Consider the following 20899-nt stretch of genomic DNA (forward strand, 5'->3'; position numbering starts at 1 on the left):
ACTGTGCTGTTTTTTTTACTTTTTTGTTTTGTGTTGTCGTGCTGTGAAGCATTTTATGCATCATAGTTTGGACCAAAAGTATATTTGCCATTGTATGCATCCACGTTCAGGTGTCCTTGAATAAAAGCCAGTAGAGGTGAGAAAAAATCACCTGTGGTCTCACACAGAAAACAAGAACAACATGCCATTCGCTCTTTTTTCTCAGTCAGACATCAATTGACACCATTTAAGTTTTAACATGTGCAGTTGAAGTCATACTGTTAAAATGCAGTTTGTGTTATACCCGTATGCAATGACACCGTATGGCAAAGTTACACAATATTATTTCTGTATTTGTTTATATCACTAATATAGATTAATATAGATTTCAAACATCTAATAGAATATTACATTTTTATACATAATTGTGAAAATCTTATATCAAATACAAACTGAAGAAAACACTTTCTGATGCCAAAAATTTGGAACATGAAAAGATAAGGTTATTTTTCAGGGCAAGGGTAGGGGCGAGGTGGGTGGGAGGAATTGGGTGGAGGTACAGAGTTGAGGAGAGGGGAGGCGGGTGCATGAAAAGACACACAGGGGTTAAGGTATAAATACAGAGAGGGATAGATCATTCACGTCCAGTCTGGTCGTAGGGAGGCTTTAGTTAGCAGCAAGATGATTGGCCTGATTGTTCTCACCCTCCTGGGAGCTGCAGGTAAAAAAAACAAAAAACATCTGAAGTGTATGCAAGTTTCAGAAAGACAAATTATCTGAACTTGCATTTTATAATTATATTTATCCACTGCTGCACTACAGCTGCAGCACCTGTGGATGACAGGATTGTAGGTGGCTACCAGTGTGATGCCCACTCTCGGCCATGGCAGGTGTCTCTTAACCTTGGCTACCACTTCTGTGGTGGATCCCTCATCAATGACCAGTGGATCATCTCTGCTGCCCACTGCTGGCAGAAGTTTGTATTACATTATTGTCACCAAAAAGGTCTCTGTGAACTTCTTGGCCAACATAATTTTAATCATATGTCTCTATTTCAGCCCCTTTTCCCAAATAGCAATCTTGGGCGATCACCACATCTGGATGCACGAGGGCACAGAGCAGTACATGTCTGTGGATGCCATCTACTGGCATGAATATTATGACTACCAGACGCTGGACTATGACATCATGCTGATGAAACTGGCACATCCTGTCACCGTAAACCAGTATGTCAAGCCTGTGGCTCTGCCCAAAGCCTGCCCTAGACCCGGGGACATGTGCATGGTGTCGGGATGGGGGAACATCTACTCTGATCAAGGTGAGCTGCAGCTGAACTTGACATTAACAGTAACAGTGTGACATTAGAAACAGACTGTAATTCTCATGGTGTTGCTTATTATGCTGTGGTCTTGTTACTTCTTGATGTTTTTGTTGAGATAATTTAGAAAACAAACTTGACAATTGATTAAACATGTGTCCTTCCACCACATTTACACAAATTTACACCCATAACTTCATAAACACACATTCTGAACTGCTGCCACATCTAAAACTAGTCCCATCTCTGCCATTACCACAAAAAACACTTTCATTAACTACTTATCTTCAGAAAAACAAAGATCTTTGAAAATTCATTGACAATTAGTTAATACGATTCAGGGCAGAGTAATTTTATTTCACTTAAAATGATTAACTTAAAAATCTCAAATTTTGGTTTGATGAATTAATTTTACAAAATCAACAAGCTACTCTCCCTTTTTCTTTCTTGCTCTTGTGTGCAGTGTTCAACCCATTTTACCTTCAGTGCTTGGACGTCCCAATTTTATCCGACAAGGAATGCAGCGCTTCCTACCCTGGTATGATCACTGACCGCATGGTGTGCGCTGGATACCTGGAGGGCGGCAAAGATTCTTGTCAGGTATATTCCAATTAATCACACAACACGTTTATTAAGGCTGGATGCAATCAGGGGGTCAACATGTGCAGTAGAAAGGTATTGTGTGATGAGATGATAGAAGGAATAAACCCTCTTCTCTTGCTCTTTCTCTTTTCCACTCAGGGCGACTCTGGTGGTCCTCTGGTGTGTAATGGGGAGCTGCAGGGTATTGTCTCTTGGGGACAGGGCTGCGCTCAGCCTAACTACCCAGGCGTTTACACCAAAGTCTGCTCTCTGATGCCCTGGATCAACAACATTCTCTCCACATACAGCTAGGCTGTGATCTCCCATCACACAACTACACGAGAGATGGGGAAACCAGAGACAGACTGAAATTGAAGGAGACAGAGACAGGAGGAAGCGGTGGGTACTGTCAGAGAGAAAAAGCAGTGGGAGAGCAACTGAAAGGAAGCTACAAGTAGAAACTGTAGGAAAAAGAGAGAAACAGAAATGTGTGTGTAGTCGGGGGATCAATAAAATAACATTTTTGTAAAGCATCAGTGTGTTGACCGTTCTATTCCTCACTCTTGGGTGTGTGTGTGTTATGTAAAGATATTGTAATGTTGCTGAATACTGTACATCAACCATGAGCTTTTCATCATAACAAATACAAACCACATTCAAACAATTAAAGCTGGGGTCCTGTAAGTAAATTCAACATACTGTGACTGATATCTCCACAGTCACTGCATGAGATTTCTATCAAACAAACGACCTAACACAAACTATTGCATAACTCAAGCGCCTAACACTGGAAGTGTTGGAGCACATGAACACTCTCTTCTCATTTTGATTTTCTGACACAGATGGTGCCACTTCCCATTTATCAATGTGAGTACATCACGAGTCGCTCACAAAACAATTACACAGATTTCATATTGAAATTTGGTGAAATTTGGCTACTAAGACGTGAGAACATGATCATGAACCTTTCCTTTAACAACAACAAAAAAAAAATGCATAAATTAAAGGAAAAGAACAACTAATGCAATGCAAGCCATTTTCCTGACACATGGCACAGATGGCTCAGAAGAAAACATCATCATTTTCAGGATGACAAACTGGTGACACAATTCAGACAAATGTGATGCTCAGAAACACGGCTATTACTTTTACTCTGCAACAAGAAAAGAAATGTCAAGCTTCCCACAATTGCCTTGTTTTCTTGTCCAAAGTAAGTTGAATGTGTTGGTTGAAAATGAATCACCAGTCAGTTGTACTGAAATGATGGCACATATCTTGCTTGACACACTTTGACAGTGCAGCAAGCAATAGGCTGGATGAAATCGGTCGATGGACAGTTGCACAGAAATATCTCCCATCTGTCCTCCACAGACTGATAAGATCGCAAAGCACCTGCTGCTCTGTCCAGGAATGTGGCACATACCTCTTCATCATTATCACAGTGACGCGTGATGCAAATAGAAATGAGATGGTGATGAAATGAAACATGACAGAGAGACAGATTAATAAATAAATGACAGAGGCAAAAGTTCCTTAAAAATCATTTGCATGTACATCTATAATGAATTGATCATTTAAATGGAGGAAAACAAAATTAAATGATTGATGAGTTGTATAATGACTTCAGCTATTTTAATGTGTTTAATAAAACAACTGTGAGTGAAACTGAAACATTTGTGATTAAATGCTGCTGTGAAATAAAAAAAAAAGAATTGAACACTGTGCTTTAACAATAACAGGGGCAAACAATGCATTTCATGATAAATCTAATATATGATAAATGATAGCAATGTGCCTCGTTTCTGTGGGGTAGGGTTGCTTTGGAAATGTTGCAGCAATGGTAGCAACAGCGGTCTCTGCAGCAGCCTTAATGGTACAAAATCATCCAGTTACGCCAGGTATTACATACAGTGGCAAGAGTCCTTCTTGTGATCCAGGTATACAGAGGTAAAGAGTATTTCTTCTGCTTCATTACGTGGGTAAAGATTTGAATGAGGGTCTTTGGATGGATTAGTCATTCCTGCTTTTATTTTGGTAAATGTTTGAATCCACCACCTGTTTGTTTGGCGGTTGGTTCATGTGTCCCTGAGATTGCACAGTTACGCAGTTCAGCTCTATATTTAGCTGCGTATGAACACGGTCACACCTGGATGATTCACAGTTACATGAAAAATAATTCTTATACTGCCTAAAGAGAGAAATGTTCATATTTGGTGAAGAAGGTGTGAGATCATTAAGGAAAAGTTAATTATAAGTAAAAGCATCAACTTAAAATTTACAAATACTCTGTTACAAGTCAAAGTTCTTCATTCAAATCTGAGCGAACGTACAGAAATATTCCAAAAAAGATTTTATCAAGTTGTCAAATGTTAACGTTTTCAACTAATTAAAGTTATATTTTTATTCATCTTACTAATATATGATCACCTCATGTAAATTGTTTTCCAAAACTCCCCTAAATCACATAAAGTATGTAAAAATAACTGTGAAGATACACCAAATTGAATCTCTAATTAAGCACCATACGGTATTTTAATGTAAAATGTATTTTTATTTTATAAATGTGGGGAAATAAAAGTGCAATATCCATCCATTATCTTAACTGCTTGTCCTCTGAGGGGTTATAGGCTAGGATAGGGGAGCCTATCCTAGCCTATCGTTGGGTAAGAGGCAGGGGACACCCTCAACAGGTTGCCAGTCCATCGCAGGGCTAAAGTGCAATATATAACTTTGAAATGTAATAAAATAGAAGTACAGTAGCATAATTTGAAAATGCAGATACCTCAAAATTTACACCTATACTTAAGTAGAGATCATCATTGGTAGTAAAGATGATAATTACATTCATAAGAAATAGAACTATAAAAAAAAAAGTTAAGAAATAAAAAGGCAACAAGAAGTATTATAGAGAAATAAAACCTGAGATTTATGTGCTCTGCAATTTAAGCATAATGGGTTCATGAAGAGGGTTTTTAAGAAGGGGGGAGCCCAACTTTGTCCATGTGCCACAGTCAACGATTAGTTTTAAAAATGTTATGAAGTAAAAAGAAAGTGTCTTGGTATGTGGTTATTCTGATTATATTTACTTCTTTTTGCTTTCAAACAACTAAATATCGAAACATTTTACCCAAGCATGTTCTAAGTGCTGCATAAAACAGTGTTTGTATGTTAGTGTCTGTCAGTTCACACTGCGTATAAAATACTTCCCAAATGGTAAATAATGGAAAATACTACTGTCCCAAATCGCCTGTTTAATCACTGACCGAAGGTCTGTGGTGAACAGGGAACATTTTAATGCTGCTTATGATGAACAGCTGTCCCTCATATCACCTCATAGGAAATGAGGATAAAGAATAGTTATTCATTAATAGTAAAGATAAAATAAGAGCTCAGAATACATAATACTTTCAAACACTTTATTTGCTAAATGTCTTCAACTCCAACACAGATGGCATTTGAACAGCTGAAATTGTCAGGCTGTTTGTCTGAGGCGAAGGTTGAATGGTGAAGTTAATAGCTGGCCATTGTTTCATGCACCCATGCAATATTTGCACAGACCTGAAAATAAAAAAAAATATTAGTAGGTTTGCTGCAGTGTCAGTACATTAAACAGTGGAATATTTTTTTTATCTATTATATGCAGAAAAATGTTACCTTGGAGTAGACACCAGGGTTGTTCTTCTGAGCACATCCGTAACCCCAGGACACAACACCCTGCAGCTCACCTTTGCACACAACGGGACCACCAGAGTCACCCTGAGAGAGAGAGGAAGTTGTATGTGCACAGAATGATTATGCTTACATTGCGACCATTTGCAAAATTTAAAACCTTTTTCCATGTCCATTCCAGTAAAGCAAGTTTGACTGACAGAGAATTTGAGAATACAGGTAAAATTGAAAATACAGGGGGATACAAACCTGGCAGGAGTCCTTTCCTCCCTCCAGATATCCAGCACAGAACATGCTGTTATCAATCATGCCAGGGTAGGAATTTTCACAGTCTTCCTCAGACAGGATGGGGATTTCCAGGCACTGCAGCTTGTCCCCGTCAGCGGCTGCAACAAAAATCAAGTGAATATAATAAAAATCTGTGTTCGCTACAGGGATGAATCAGTTTCATAAATGTACATTTGTCTGAAATAATTCTTTCAGAAAGACTCAGACTCACTGGAGCTCATGGTGTTGCCCCAGCCAGAGACTAAGCACAAGGTGCCAGCAGGGGCACAGTCGGTGGGCAGAGGAATAGGCTGGACGTAATCATTGAGGGTGGCGGGCTCACTCAGCTTGATCAGCATGATGTCATTGGAAATGGTGTAGCTGTTGTATTTAGGATTTCTAATGACACGAGAAGACCTAATGTACTGCTCTGTGCCATCATTCTGTCGAATGTGGTGCTCGCCCAGACGCACTTCAATGCTCCTGGAAGACAAATAGACAAATAGTTTCTATATTTTCATGTTTATTTCTTTTATCAGATGTATAGGTGAGGAGTAAACATCTAGACTGGGCTTACGACTTGTAGCAGTGAGCAGCAGACACAACCCAGTCCTTGGTGACCAGGGAGCCACCGCAGAAGTGGTACCCAACATTCAGAGACACCTGATGGGGCTGGGAATGGCGTGCACACTCATACCCGCCGACGATCTTGTCGTCGTCCGTGGCAACTGAAAACAGATTCAGGATAGTAAATTCACAATAGTATGAAAGACATGGAAGTTAATCCCTGTGCAAGTGCTGTATCATACTCACAAGCGGCTCCAATGAACAGAACAAAAACCAGAGGCCACATGTTTGAAGTGTGATCCTGTCAGTTCTGTTCCCTGTTTTATACCAACTCCAAGCCACCTGATTGGTTCAGTAACTGCCAATAAGAATAAAAAAAAAACATAAAATCTGATTAGTGATATAGGTGATCCACAGACTTGTAGCAAAAACAGCTGGATTGTTCACATACTGTGTTTATTTAAGGCCAAGTGGTACCTGTGATAGCTACTGCTGTAGTCCACTGCATGATTGTAATCGCTGCATTGAAACAGTCGCAATTCATTCCTAAAAGTAAGAGAAGATATTCTCCACACATGAAATGAAATCATGCTGTTCAGCTGTTCCTGTTTGTCACTAGTATTTATTTAGATTCTCATGAAATCAAATTGTAGCAGCTCAGTTTATTAAATGCGCTTCAGGTTGACTCAAGTTTCACCAACAGCAGATCTGCACCATATTTGGGGAGCCCAAATTTTTCCATGCGCCACAGTGAACAATTAGTCTTAAAAATGTTATGAAGTAAAAAGAAAGTGTCTAGGTATGTGGTTATTCTGATTATGTTTACTTATTGTTGCTTTCAAATGACTAAATATCGAAGAATTTTTACCCAAGCATGTTCTAAGATATTCTCCAAACATGAACTGAAATCATGCTGTTCAGCTGTTCCTGTTTGTCCCTAGTATTTATTTAGATTTTCATTAAATCAAATTGTAGCAGCTCAGTTTATTAAATGTTATGAGGTAAAAATAAAGTTTCTTGGTATGTGGTTATTCTGACTATATTTACTTCTTTTTGCTGTCAAATGAATAAATATCGAAAGATTTTTTACCCAAGCATGTTCTAAGTGCTGCATAAAACAGTGTATGTAGTTGAAGACACTGTTAGTTTCTGTCAGTTCACACTGGGTATAAAATACTTCACTTTTATCCCAAATTTACTTTTAACCCATACTGGACATTCTCATGTTTACTCACTGACCTGCCACATCCTTAAATCTACCTGATGGTGTTGATGTGGTGAACAGGGGTCAGTATGAGAACATTTTAATGCTGGTTATGATGAACAGCTGTCCCTCATATCAACTCATAGGAAATGAGGATAAAGAATAGTTATTCATTAGTAGTAGAGTGTTACAAACTGGGACTGACGGGGAACCAAACAGGTAAGAACAAAAGGATATTTTATTAACAACAAGGGCAGCGGACACAGGGAACTACCAAAACTCAAAGTATCAACTAAAAGAGACCCAAAAGCACGGTGGTTAAGTACAAACAAAACCCTAGAAAAACATACAAAGTAACAACAAAAAATACACTGCAAGGCAGGCAACTACAAACTCACAAAAACAAACTCACAGACGAAACCAGAGTCCAACAAACTGAAGTTCAGTCCGGCGTGATCCAAAATGGCTGAGTGACTAACAAACTGACAAACGAGTGGAGTAGGTCCATGAATAGAGTGCAACAAACCAGCCATTTTGGATCACGCCGGACTGCACTTCAGTTTGTTGGACTCTGGTTTCGTCTGAGAGTTTGTTTTTGTGAGTTTGTAGTTGCCTGCCTTGCAGTGTATTTTTTGTTGTTACTTTGTCCTATTAGCTTTGTATGTTTTGTACCTGTTTAGCCTTCAGCAGTGATTTTTGTTTGCTATTTTGTATTTCTTATTTGTGAGTTTGTTTGTGTTCTGTCAGCGTTTGTGCCATGTCTTGTTTTGTGAGAGTTTGTTAGTTTCTAGTTCATGTCTTAGCCTGTGTTACCACAGTGTTTTCAGTTGTTACTTTGTATGTTTTTCTAGGGTTTTGTTTGTATTTAACCACCAGGTTTTTGGGTCTCTTTTAGTTGATACTTTGAGTTTTGGTAGTTCCCTGTGTCCCCTGCCCTTGTTGTTAATAAAATATCCTTTTGTTCTTACCTGTTTGGTTCCCCGTCAGTCCCAGTTTGTAACAGACAACAATCAACTGAGGACTGAGAGGTGCTTATAAAGCAAAGGGACGCACAGGTGAAACAAGTGGTGAGTGGCGAGTGGAGGAAGAGGAAGTCCAAATATGGGTATGGCAGGTGAGTGAGACACAAAACAAAAACCAAACCCACAGACAGCGGCAAAGGGAGGAATCATAACATAGAGACGAAATAAGAGCTCAGAATACATAATACTTTATTTCAAACACTTTATTTGTTAAATGTCAACACAGAAGATGACATTTGAACAGCTGAAATTGTCAGGCTGTTTGTCTGAGGCGAAGGTTGAATGGTGAAGTTAATAGCTGGCCATTGTTTCATGCACCCATGCAATATTTGCACAGACCTGAAAATAAAATAAAAAAATTAGTAGGTTTGTTGCAGTGTCAGTACATTAAACAGTGGAATATATTTTTTTATCTATTATATGGAGAAAAATGTTACCCTGGAGTAGACACCAGGATGGTTCTTCTCAGCACATCCGTAGCCCCAGGACACAACACCCTGCAGCTCACCTTTGCACACAACGGGACCACCAGAGTCACCCTGAGAGAGAGAGGAAGTTGTATGTGCACAGAATGATTATGCTTACATTGCGACCATTTGCAAAATTTAAAACCTTTCTCCATGTCCATTCCAGTAAAGCAAGTTTGACCGACTGTAAAATTGAAAATACAGGGGGATACAAACCTGGCAGGAGTCCTTTCCTCCCTCCAGATATCCAGCACAGAACATGCTGTTATCAATCATGCCAGGGTAGGAATTTTCACAGTCTTCCTCAGACAAGATGGGGATTTCCAGGCACTGCAGCTTGTCCCTGTCAGCGGCTGCAACAAAAATCAAGTGAATATAATGAAAATCTGTGTTCGCTACAGGGATGAATCAGTTTCATAAATGTACGTTTGTCTGAAATAATTCTTTCAGAAAGATTCAGACTCACTGGAGCTCATGGTGTTGCCCCAGCCAGAGACTAAGCACAAAGTGCCAGCAGGGGCACAGTCGGTGGGCAGAGGAATAGGCTGGACGTAATCATTGAGGGTGGCGGGCTCGCTCAGCTTGATCAGCATGATGTCATTGGAAATGGTGTAGCTGTTGTATTTAGGATTTCTAATGACACGAGAAGACCTAATGTACTGCTCTGTGCCATCATTCTGTTGAATGTGGTGCTCGCCCAGACGCACTTCAATGCTCCTGGAAGACAAATAGACAAATAATTTCTATATTTTCATGTTTTTCATTTTCTTTTATCAGGTGTATAGGTGAGGAGTAAACATCTAGACTGGGCTTACGACTTGTAGCAGTGAGCAGCAGACACAACCCAGTCCTTGGTGACCAGGGAGCCACCGCAGAAGTGGTACCCAACATTCAGAGACACCTGATGGGGCTGGGAATGGCGTGCACACTCATACCCGCCGACGATCTTGTCGTCGTCCGTGGCAACTGAAAACAGATTCAGTATAGTAAATTCACAATAGTATGAAAGACATGGAAGTTAATCCCTGTGCAAGTGCTGTATCATACTCACAAGCGGCTCCAATGAACAGAACAAAAACCAGAGACCACATGTTTGAAGTGTGATCCTGTCAGTTCTGTTCCCTGTTTTATACCAACTCTAAGCCACCTGATCGGTTCAGTAACTGGCAATAAGAATAAAAAAAAACATAAAATCTGATTAGTGAGATAGGTGATCCACAGACTTGTAGCAAAAACAGCTGGATTGTTCACATACTGTGTTTATTTAAGGCCAAGTGGTACCTGTGATAGCTACTGCTGTAGTCCACTGCATGATTGTAATCGCTGCATTGAAACAGTCACAATTCATTCCTAAAAGTAAGAGAAGATATTCTCCAAACATGAAATGAAATCATGCTCCACATAGTGGATTCAAAATCCTTTTCAATGTGGTGCTTAAGGATCTATTCAGCTGTTCCTGTTTGTCACTAGTATTTATTTAGATTTTCATTAAATGAAACTGTAGCAGCTCAGTTTATTAAATGCTCTTCCGGTTGACTCAAGTTTCTCCAACTGCAGATCTGCACCATATTTTGGCAGAATGTGCAGATTTGTGGGCTTCTGTTTGTGATATAGTTATAGTTATTTGTATTGATTGATTGTATGATTTAAATGAAATGTAAATGTATCTCATAAACGTCTCTTTCTTTGGATGGACTTTTAGTTTAATTAACTTTAAATTTAATCACTGAACAAATATGTGACTTTGTGTCTAATCCTCTTTAATTTCCCTGAACCAACATTTTTGAAGTGCTGTATCTAAAGACATGTTGATTTCATTAATAAATTATCTCATTTAAAGTGCATATAGTGACATCATAACAAACCATGTTAAATGAATTTAAAAAAATCCGGAAATCCAGTGCATTTTGAGACTCTTATTATCAGCTTTCCATCAACGAATGATTAGCTTCTTTTTCCAGGTAAAAATAACCGTAGAGTTGTTTTAAAAATGATAAGCTTGTAACACCTAATCCCAGCCCCCACCACCTATCTCCAAACTCTGCTCACTATTGCACATCACATTATAAGGAAGGTTTTGCATGCTGGTCTTTGCAGCTGAATCAATAATGTCTTGCACTTTGACTTTCAATATGTTTTTCTACTATTTATTTATCTGTGTCCTTTCACACAGGAAAAATCTTAACTACAATACTTTAAAATGTTCCTTGATTAGTCAACAAAATGTCATCCTGTCTTAATCTGGGCTGAATTTTGATAACCAAAAGGTTGAAGTGACAAACTTAGAAATGGCAAAAATATGCTATAAAACAATTGCTTGTAAGAATCTACAATGACTATTGATTTTACATTCCACATAAATAAATATTTATTTAGTGCTGTAATGTTTTGCACAAATAAAAAGGCAACATGAAAAATCCAACTGATAAATCGGTACATGAATGATGTATCATTTCATCCTTTCTGAGACACATAGATAATGAGACTTTAATGTCTATATATAATCTAATCCAATACTTTGACTAGTGCTTTAAATGCCTCATATCAAGTTTCTATTCATTTGAATTAGAAGTAACAAATCCTTGTCACTACAAAACACCAAAACATTACTTTGGTAGAGTCATATCATCTCAAGTCTGGTTATTTATAGAGCAAATATCATTTCTGCATTGAAATGAGATAACCAGTTGTGTAGTGGACAATATAAAAGCAACAATAACAAACAATAATATATTAATAACTGTGGAAGAATACAAACAATTTCAAATGCGAAGAAGTAATAGAAATAATAAAAATACCAACTGAGTAACCACATTCTGAACATGACGAGACAAGATAACACCAACAGTCATTAGTCAGTAGCTGCTCACTGTGAGTCTGTATGTGAGAGAGGCTCCATCTGGGACTGTGGCTGCACAAAAGTCAAGGTCACAATGCTGATTACAACCTGTACCTATACTGTACTGCGCTCAAGTCAGATCAGAGCAATAGACCAAAAGTAAAATTACCACCCTGTGGCTGTATGTGAATTTAAAATGTGCTTGTTTGTGAAAATTATTTCTGTTGATTTCTTATTTATCTCTTTCTTTAATAAATAAACATGCACTAGTTTAACTGTAGAACTGTACACCTCATTCCTAGCCCCACCAGGAGGTGTGGTGGATTTCTGGTCAGCTTGAGCTGGGTGGTGCCTGCTGCTCACTGCCACAAATCTTGAGAGCTCCTCATGCAGCAACCAGTATGTCCGGACTGTGACTTTGACTGCTAGTTGTGCACCTGTTAGTGCCATACTATGTCGACAGCTCATCTGTGTATCATGTTCTCTTCTTTGTCACTTCTTTATATGTCATTGTTTCTCCATAGCTGCCAACAATAACAGGCTGCAGAGGAAGCTTAATTAAATGAAGACTGTTTCCTGATTTCTAAAAATTATTAAAATATTTCTTTTTTTTTAGCTACATTTTTATATCACTGCGTGTAAATCACTCTGACCTGTTGTTAACACCATGATGCTAAATAAAGTGTGGCCACAATGACATCATCAACTTAATTAAAACCTGTGATATGCAAAGCATGTTATAATTAGAAATAATAAATGAAGCAGAATGTATATATAATGTATGTGCATACCCTGTGTTGTAGAATTGTTTAATTACGTTGGCTAAAGAATAAATGGTAATCATAAATCGAGAAATAGGGGGAAAACATATTATGCTACCAGCGGACAATATGTTTATATATTAAGAATCTATGTTATTGTGTTTTAGCGGAACTCTCTAGCTCTGCTGTTTCATGACGAAGTCGGACGAATTTGCAGACGTACCACCAATGTCAAACCTGCAGCAAACTACCCAGTGACATTACCGGACACAACCGACCTCAAGGTTTTCTGTTACATTTATTTTATTGTAAAATCCAACTAGAGATCAGTTCGAAGATTTTACACACTTCATTCGTTTATGTAGGTTGTTTTAGCGGTTGTTTGTTGTTGGACTTTCGCTGGCGAATCTAACCGGACAAGATGCGCCTCACGTTGCAAATGTTGATTTCCCACGGCCGGGTGGCCCGGAAGATGGGTCTGGGTCCACAGTCCCGAATCAACATGCTGCGGAACATTTTGACAGGACTGGTCCGACATGAGAGGATAGAAACCACGATGGCGAGAGCAGATGAAGTCCAATTTTACGCCGAAAAGGTAACGACAACATGCTGCGACCTAGCTAGCTAGCTAGCTAGCTAGCATAGCTACTATTATGGCTGTTGGACCAGTTTTAAAAAGCTGAATAAAAACACACCGTTACTCTGAAAACCAGTCACCAGACATGTAGAGATGAAGACAACATGAACAACATGAAAACACAGTTATCTTAATACCCAAGCAATATTATTTAATGTTCCCAGAAAGTGTAGTATATAGATGCACTGCCTGAGAATCTACATACTTTTGGTCATATTATGCAAACTGCTGCGAAATATGTCTAATGAACAAAATGTGATTATAAATTAAATGTGGCCCAGGTCATCGTGATCTGATTAAGAATATTGAACTGTATAACATGAAGAAAGGTATCCATGCATGCATTTTGCATTTAAAAGTGCATGTTCCAAATTGCCAAAACTGTGCACAATATGTTGACCAGATGTCTAAATACTGGTGAGAAAATCCCTGCGCCATATGAAAACACAAAGAAAAAGGTTCATCCCACAGTGTCTAGATACAGTATGATGATGTAACATGCATGTTTTTATTGTTATAATTGTTCTTTCTCCCACACAGTGTTTCTGACTGTATGTGTTTTCACATTTTGTTCTTCCTAGCTGGTCGACTATGCCAAAAGGGGCGACACTGATGAGAAGGCCATGAAAATGGCCAGCTTTTGGCTGACGGTACGTCAACTGTATCACTGCCAACTGTATCACTGTGTTGATGTAAAACTGATGATGTGAAGTTGTTTAGTTTATGTTTGCATCCTCTCTTCAGGAAAAAGATCTGGTTCCAAAGCTCTTCAAGGTCCTCGCGCCACGGTTTGAGACACACTCGAATAGCTACACACGGATGGCACGCATCCCCAACCGACAGAACCTGGACAGAGCTAAGATGGCCGTCCTGGAGTACAAAGGGAACCCCTTCCCACCTCTCTACCCTGTGAAAAAAAAGAATGAACTGACGCTCATCAACCAGCTGCTTATAGGCTACAGAGAGGAGAAGGCAAAACAGTTAGCTGCCAAAGATTAATTAACGCCATCATCGTGTCGGATAAACGGTCTGTGCTGGCTGAGGGGGAGTCGCTTGCAGATGCTGCACACTGTGGCTGCCGTGGAGACTGATGCATTTCTTCAACACAAGAACAGTTTGAAAGCTACAGTGTCAACTTAAGGCAATTCTAATTCTGTACAAGGACATTTTTGACTAATAAATATTATTTCCTCACAGAAGTATCAGATTTTCAGTTTATTTCTTTGAATACTCAACAATCTATGTTTGCCCTGTTGACCACAGGAGTTATGGCTAACACAAGAGCAGCACACGTAAGTAGAATGCACTTCTCGTATCTATTTCGTTGTTTAATGGTGGTGATTTTATTTTAAGTATCAGCACATATGTAGATGTGATATGATGCAGTGACAGTGGGGATACACAGCACCAAGGTTTACATCTGTTGTAAAGCATAAATGTTTTCACTTCAGGGATGATTTAACAGGCTCGTTCACAGCATAGAAAAAGGAAATCTGCCAGTTTAACAGTGAGTCATGCAAATTACCAGAAACCAAAATTCAAGAACTATAAACAATTCTTCGCCAACTAGCTCTATTAGTCTAATGGGCTAGATCTCTGTATTTGCCCATGATGGTGTCTTTTGAAGTCATATTTTCTAATGTATATGTGATGAAAACAACACGGTTTACTACACAACTTTTTAATACCACTCATTCTGATTTGCCGTTTCAGAAAAATCACAGCTATAACCACTGCAAGAACTACATGGAAATTAGGTGTTAATTATACCTGTGCTGCCAGTGCTGTGACAGGTTGTCATCAGATCTTGCAAAGTCATAAAAATCCTCCAGTTCAGTTCCTCAGACAAGGCCTTAAGATAGTGAAAGGTCTTCAATATAATTTCTTGCCATGTTTAATGTCAGCTTCTTAATGTGTGTGTGGTTGCAGACGATTGAGATCATTTGAGGCTACAAGTGAGACTGGTGCAGCAGTAGATTATACACATTTTTAATTGGCCAGTACAATTAATTCATGCTAATAGTATTTTTTATGTACAGCTCTGAAGCTCTGATAAGAATATCACATAAGTCAGTAAAACATACTCATTGTCCCTACTGATGGTCTAAAAACTCTTGGATTTAAATTTATGAATATTGCAGAAACCTTTAATAACACCTCAGTGGAGAAAAAAACTTTATTATACTTCACTATATTGCACAATGTACTTATACTTTACTTGACAGTATAATGTATTACTGAATTTGAACAGATTAGATTTACATTCCATTCTATACTGTAGGACTATTTCATATAATGAGTTGAATTAAATTTAGTAGACAACCGTAGACGGATTAAAACACCACAAAATAACTTCTTTTGAGTTTTCCCTTTAGACAGTTATTAGCCTGAAAGCCATTTGTAAATCTAGACCCTTAGTGCCGAACAAGCACAGACAGGCATGGTGTGTTGTCTGCACTTCAGCAGTCAGACTGGTATACTGGCAATGTGCAATAATTAGGCTAGCCTACATCAGACTGTGACCAGCCTGAAGTCTGTCCCTGCGGTGTTTTACTTTAATGGACTCTTGTAATGAGAACAGACTCTAAATATGATTTACAGATATTAGATTTACTCTTGGACACATGCCCTTGTCCTAACTGAACACAAACACTTGCTTTTTGACACAGCAGCCAAATAATACATACACCCAAGACAAGGCCTCTAATAAAACCATATTTCTTTTTTATTATTTTGGCAAAAAGTGTATATGTACAGCATATTTAGAATTGTTATTTGACACCATTAAAATGCATTTGAACAGTTCTTCAGTGATGTGCTCTTAACCAGATCGCTCTGAGTAGCCTAAAAGCTGTGCTGTTTTCTGTCATGCATACATAATCTCTTTTCTGCAAGTTCTTTTCTAAGTGTGTGTCTTCAGTCCTGTAATGTAATGTCAATATACACGACGTTGAAGCAGTGATACCGTATCAGTAATCCTGTCTGCTAGTCAAGTCATTCAGTGTCTATTCAGTCAAGTCATGGCAACCGTAGTAGGAAACAGCAGACAAAATGGCAGACATGCCAAATATAAACCAGTCACAATGAGGAATAACGACAAGTACTCTTAATTCAAGTATCATTCTGTTTCACAGACTAAGTTACAATTCTGACTACACTTATAAGTTACACACCACAGTCCTGGCATCCTAAATTACTCCTTTACAGCTAGACTGCCATTGGCTGAGTACCAGAAATCAGAAATAAATGGTCAAGATAGAACTGCTGAATTTGTTAGTATCCCTTCACTGACTTTTACAGTTTCTGCATCGTAGGAAACTGGTGGTAAACTCAGTTTCAATGGCAACCATAGGAAAATTATTAACTTCAACAATTCGATGTTACGTCACCAAAAGCATGATACGTTCTCTACAATGTCCGGACAGTCAATGACATTATTAGACTGTATTTACAGGTGAATGTGTGTGGAATACTACTTCTATGTGGTGTGAATGCAGGTTTCAAAGCAGTCTAATAGGGTGACATCACGAATAAACAGACCAAGACCAAGAACATTAAAGTGCTCCATGCAGGACAGACAAAATGTACAGTTGTGTTGCTGTTTTTACAGTTCGTCTACAAGGCTTTTTTTTTTTTGTCATAGCTCAATGTTTGGGGAATATTTGTTCAGCTTTCCGTACAGTTTAAACGTTTAGGTGTGAAGAGCAGGCAAATAAAGCATTTCAGGTACTAAACAGGGATGAGAATGAAGTCACTTGTATTTTCAAAAAGGACAATTTGACAGAGATGTACTATATTTTTCCAGTAACTTGAAAGTCACCCCCGTCCTTGTGCTATATTGCATCAGTACATTCACCAATGTCTACATAAACAAAAATTACATTTTTCAGCAGGCATATTCTGCCGTTCCAGTGAAAATTCAACTAAAAACTGTTAGTGTAGTACTGGGACTTATATTGTGTTTCAGACAGCGCCAAGACGGTTTTGTTGGGAACAACAAATAAAGAAGTTATCCAGTCAAAAATAAACTAAAGCCTATTGTATGTATTTACACAAGGATAAATTTCAATACACACAATAAGCAAATATTGTATGATCATGTCGAGTACATATCAGCGCTCTGGACGGGAAGTACGATACAAACATGCGTGTTTTACAAGTACCTAGAAGTGCCCACAGTAAAGGTGACATTTTACATTTACACATCAGTATATCAATCCAGAATAACCAGCTGCAATAAAGGCATGTAAGAATATAAATTATAACTCAAACTCCATATGGAGTAAATGTCTATGCTTTATCAAAATGTGTCAAACATAAAGTCTTTTTCCTTTTCTTTTTTTTTTTGTTTTTTAGATGGATTTTATCAAATGGAAGTCACATGAGATTTAATGGTCACAGCACCAACTGTGGAATGAGTAAAAAAAAAAAAGAAATTCAAAAGAAAATAATCTACACTGCTCAAAAAATTAAGGGAACACGTAATCGCATCTTGTAAAGTGAAAATATTTACTAATTTATACTTTAGAACAAAATGGCCAATGGAAACCAATATCATTATCCCAAGGGGGACTGAATTGTAAAATCATACTGAAAATTCACTGGGTATCACAGGCTGCATGAATTTCATCACAGCATCTCATAACGTGACGCAGGCCACATCTGTGCAATCTCCTGATGATTCGTAGGTTGTGTCGGGGGCAGGGGGTCTCCTCTCAGGTCTGGATCACAGCATCTGTGGGCCCCTGGACAGTCTGCAGTGGTACTTGGATGCAGTGGATGCACTGACACATAATGTCCCTCATGAGGCACTGACCTGCACCAGGAGTAATCCAGGATCCACTGCACCAGCGTAAGGTCTGACAGTCGCTTTAAAGATTTCATCCTGGTACTTCACAGCAGCTGGATTACTGCTGACACACAGGTCTGTGTGACACTCCTCCCCAGGCCATTACTGATCCACCACCTAACTGCTCATGCTTGATGACAGGCACCATAACATTCACCATGGCTTCTCATATACCTGTCACCTGTGATCATTGTAAATTCATTCTCATCTGCAAAGAGAACAGGGTATTGGTTCTGTTGGGCCCTCATGCCACTCTCAGTCAGAAACATGCACACCAGTAGGTTGCTGGAAGTCATGTTGTAGAGCTCTTGCAGGAGCAGCAGATATTGATCTGGCTTCTAGTTTGCTGTCTTCTACAGGCATGTCCACCTCTCCTGGTGTAATGACTGGTCTTAGAGAAACCATTTGTCTGTGGCCACCACTTGTAAAACGCATTCCTTTTTGGGGGTGGTCCGGGTTTTGCCTCTCCATTGCACCTGTTGTTACTTTCTTTTCCAACAGAGGAGATGAAACTGATTCGCCATCACTTGTGCTTCCCAAACAGACATATAATCAGAGTGATATGATGTTTAATCGACTTTGCGTTGTACTGTGATGGTGTTCCCTTAATTTTTTGAGCAGTTTAGAATGGTAGCTCTCAAGTTTTAGCTATTTACAAACTTTTCCAGGCACACCATCAATGCCTCATGAATTTTTGAATAAAAGTATTTCAAGAATTTTGTTCATTTCCGCATCGTTCACTGCTGTCGTTCTATTGCTCTGGCTACATCCACTTTGTCATCTTTCTCCCTGTGTGCCTTTTACTGGTCAACATCAAATATTTATTGCTTCTTTATTCTTTAACAAGCTCAGCACTCCTGTCTCACAGCCATTTAGCCCTCACTTCTCCATTCAGGTTATTTCCATTAACAGGTAAAAAGGGCTGTGTGGGGTTTTATTTTTCTGGTGAATTGTCTTCTTTGTCCTTCCAAATCTTCTTGGCTTTACCTTTTGTCTTCACACAGCAGCACTCAGATTTTCACTCTGACTTTCTGTCCGTACCTTTCATGCCTTCCTTCCTCTCCCTCTATTCTGTCTCTCTCCGTCTCATGCCTTCGTTCCATACCCTCCTCCCCCTCCACTCTGCATGCTGAAATACTCAGTAAAGGAGGGGAGCCGAGGTGGCGGCGGTGGCGAACGTGGAGCTGGGCGCGGGGGTATCGGAGGTGGAGGCGGGGGCAGTATTGATGTTAAATCAGCAGCAGTGGTGATGATCTTCTGCTCACTGTTCCTTGGCACTGCTAGTCCTTTACGGGCCACTGTCTCCTCCACTGTCTTCACCGGGTCCTAGAAGAAAGAAGATGATGGTTTTACACCTTTGACCTGGTCTGATCCTCATGTCAGTGGCACTTTGCAGACACTGCATAAGCAACACGAAGCCATTCCTCACATGACAGCAGTAATGATGTGATGGTTACACAGGTTGGAGTAAATTTAACATATACAGAGTTTCCTGACATCAACTTTAACTGGTTCAGTTACTTGAGTCTCTACAAACCTCAGTTCAAAATTAGTAGAATTATCACCTTAGTGACAGGTTTAACAAAAATTATATATAATAATGAAGAATTCATTGCAGAGCTGTTGCACTGTATGCACTGTGATAACCTCAAAATCCTACCCTCCAGTTTAAAAACGACAGAACACTAAAGAAGACACTGATTTACTTTCACCAGATAAACCTGGACCAACAGACTCACTGATTTACTTTCAGTTAAATAAAGATAAGACACAAGACTGTGTTCAACATCAAAGAGGAGAGACTCTTATTTCCCCATCTCGATTTTAGAGCTATAAAGACTGAAAGTCCAAATGAAAAACATAGTTTATTAGCCTTTTTGTAAGCAGCCACTCTCAGGTCTGCTCTTACAAATCAGCTGCCAGATTTGTAACAAGAACTAAGACACAAATGCACATTACTTCTATTTACACTGACTTTCACTTAGAGAATTGATTTCTAAGTGCTAGTACTAGATTATAAAACATGTCATATGTAATACATAAGGATTAACTTCCTTTATACTGTGTACATTTGATTACTACTACTACTACTACTACTACTACTACTACTACTACTACTACAACAAACAAGTGTATGCCTGTTTGCTTTTATGTTGAGAGGTGCTGCATGTGTACACTTGTCTTTTCTTGCCATGGCTTTATGTCAGTTATGATGCATTGTACACACTTTGCGCCAAGTATTAAGGTTCCTGCTTCATGTGGTATCATCCCTCCTCGTTTCTGACGATTGCAGCAGTGTAGGTGAAGATCCAAAACTTTTATTGTGTCACTCATTTATGTGCCGTAAGCAACAGCGACTTTCACAGATCTAAAGTTTCCCCAAAGTCAGACAATTCATTATGGCAAGCATGGCTTAATTTAGTCTTGTCAACTTTCTATTGAATTGTTATATCATTGTGCCCAAGTGTTTTCATATCAGTGCGTGTGCTATGTTACGCTGTGCTTACTGTCATTCACTCGACGCCCACAGGAAGAGATGGCAGTTTACGCCAAGAAATAATCCCTATAAACATATCCCTTTGCAGACAGCATTGTTATACTGATGCCTTCGAATTTGAGGCATCATTATTACACGAGACACCAGTTAATTTCAAGCTAAGTTTGACACAGGTAGGTATGCATCTCAAAAACTGTCAAATTAGTTATCTGCTGTATCTGCTGTGCTAACCTCAAAATCC

General features: G+C 38.9%; 5 protein-coding genes across 6 annotated transcripts in view; 2 read left to right on the forward strand and 3 right to left on the reverse strand.

The window, feature by feature from the left end:
• The first annotated feature begins 593 nt into the window (after positions 1 to 593).
• Positions 594 to 2340, forward strand: LOC113169748 (trypsin-2-like). Its single transcript, XM_026371415.1, has 5 exons — positions 594 to 700; positions 802 to 955; positions 1038 to 1297; positions 1761 to 1897; positions 2039 to 2340. Exons 1-5 carry the CDS (start codon positions 661 to 663, stop codon positions 2189 to 2191), a joined length of 744 nt encoding a protein of 247 aa, XP_026227200.1. The 5' UTR covers positions 594 to 660; the 3' UTR covers positions 2192 to 2340.
• A 2941-nt stretch (positions 2341 to 5281) lies between these two features.
• Positions 5282 to 6692, reverse strand: LOC113169749 (trypsin-1-like). Its single transcript, XM_026371416.1, has 6 exons — positions 6629 to 6692; positions 6393 to 6543; positions 6048 to 6298; positions 5798 to 5934; positions 5534 to 5635; positions 5282 to 5437 (listed from the first exon to the last, which is right to left on the reverse strand). Exons 1-6 carry the CDS (start codon positions 6666 to 6668, stop codon positions 5390 to 5392), a joined length of 729 nt encoding a protein of 242 aa, XP_026227201.1. The 5' UTR covers positions 6669 to 6692; the 3' UTR covers positions 5282 to 5389.
• Positions 6693 to 8780: 2088 nt separating this feature from the next.
• LOC113169750 (trypsin-2-like) lies at positions 8781 to 10212 on the reverse strand. Its single transcript, XM_026371418.1, has 6 exons — positions 10127 to 10212; positions 9891 to 10041; positions 9542 to 9792; positions 9292 to 9428; positions 9046 to 9147; positions 8781 to 8947 (listed from the first exon to the last, which is right to left on the reverse strand). The coding sequence occupies exons 1-6, from the start codon at positions 10164 to 10166 to the stop codon at positions 8900 to 8902; spliced, it is 729 nt and encodes a 242-aa protein (XP_026227203.1). The 5' UTR covers positions 10167 to 10212; the 3' UTR covers positions 8781 to 8899.
• A 2670-nt stretch (positions 10213 to 12882) lies between these two features.
• On the forward strand, positions 12883 to 14514 carry mrpl17 (mitochondrial ribosomal protein L17). Its single transcript, XM_026370237.1, has 3 exons — positions 12883 to 13270; positions 13894 to 13962; positions 14057 to 14514. Exons 1-3 carry the CDS (start codon positions 13097 to 13099, stop codon positions 14309 to 14311), a joined length of 498 nt encoding a protein of 165 aa, XP_026226022.1. The 5' UTR covers positions 12883 to 13096; the 3' UTR covers positions 14312 to 14514.
• Positions 14515 to 15575: 1061 nt separating this feature from the next.
• tmem145 (transmembrane protein 145) overlaps positions 15576 to 20899 on the reverse strand; it is a 32501-nt gene continuing 27177 nt past the window's right edge. For both annotated transcript variants that reach the window (XM_026369984.1, XM_026369983.1), the window contains exon 15: positions 15576 to 19487. In XM_026369984.1, coding sequence (XP_026225769.1) covers positions 19248 to 19487 — 240 coding nt within the window. In that variant the 3' untranslated portion in view covers positions 15576 to 19247. The remainder of the gene's footprint in view (positions 19488 to 20899) is intronic.

The sequence above is a fragment of the Anabas testudineus genome, chromosome 16 (assembly GCF_900324465.2).
Source record: "Anabas testudineus chromosome 16, fAnaTes1.2, whole genome shotgun sequence".
NCBI classification, from domain to species: Eukaryota; Metazoa; Chordata; class Actinopteri; order Anabantiformes; family Anabantidae; genus Anabas; species Anabas testudineus.

What these genes read in the sequence shown, in the direction of transcription:
- LOC113169750 (XM_026371418.1), bottom strand. Translation starts at nt 10,166, where the DNA reads ATGTGGTCTCTGGTTTTTGTTCTGTTCATTGGAGCCGCTT. An exon ending in TCTGTTCATTGGAGCCGCTT is followed by an intron (nt 10,042 to 10,126) that starts GTGAGTATGATA and finishes ATCTGTTTTCAG; the next exon opens with TTGCCACGGACGACGACAAG. An exon ending in ATCCTGGTGTCTACTCCAGG is followed by an intron (nt 8,948 to 9,045) that starts GTAACATTTTTC and finishes TTTTATTTTCAG; the next exon opens with GTCTGTGCAAATATTGCATG.
- LOC113169749 (XM_026371416.1), bottom strand. Translation starts at nt 6,668, where the DNA reads ATGTGGCCTCTGGTTTTTGTTCTGTTCATTGGAGCCGCTT. An exon ending in GAGGAAAGGACTCCTGCCAG is followed by an intron (nt 5,636 to 5,797) that starts GTTTGTATCCCC and finishes TCTCTCTCTCAG; the next exon opens with GGTGACTCTGGTGGTCCCGT. An exon ending in ACCCTGGTGTCTACTCCAAG is followed by an intron (nt 5,438 to 5,533) that starts GTAACATTTTTC and finishes TTTTATTTTCAG; the next exon opens with GTCTGTGCAAATATTGCATG.
- LOC113169748 (XM_026371415.1), top strand. Translation starts at nt 661, where the DNA reads ATGATTGGCCTGATTGTTCTCACCCTCCTGGGAGCTGCAG. An exon ending in CACCCTCCTGGGAGCTGCAG is followed by an intron (nt 701 to 801) that starts GTAAAAAAAACA and finishes GCTGCACTACAG; the next exon opens with CTGCAGCACCTGTGGATGAC. An exon ending in GCTGCCCACTGCTGGCAGAA is followed by an intron (nt 956 to 1,037) that starts GTTTGTATTACA and finishes TCTCTATTTCAG; the next exon opens with CCCCTTTTCCCAAATAGCAA.
- mrpl17 (XM_026370237.1), top strand. Translation starts at nt 13,097, where the DNA reads ATGCGCCTCACGTTGCAAATGTTGATTTCCCACGGCCGGGTGGCCCGG. An exon ending in TCCAATTTTACGCCGAAAAG is followed by an intron (nt 13,271 to 13,893) that starts GTAACGACAACA and finishes TGTTCTTCCTAG; the next exon opens with CTGGTCGACTATGCCAAAAG. An exon ending in TGGCCAGCTTTTGGCTGACG is followed by an intron (nt 13,963 to 14,056) that starts GTACGTCAACTG and finishes TCCTCTCTTCAG; the next exon opens with GAAAAAGATCTGGTTCCAAA.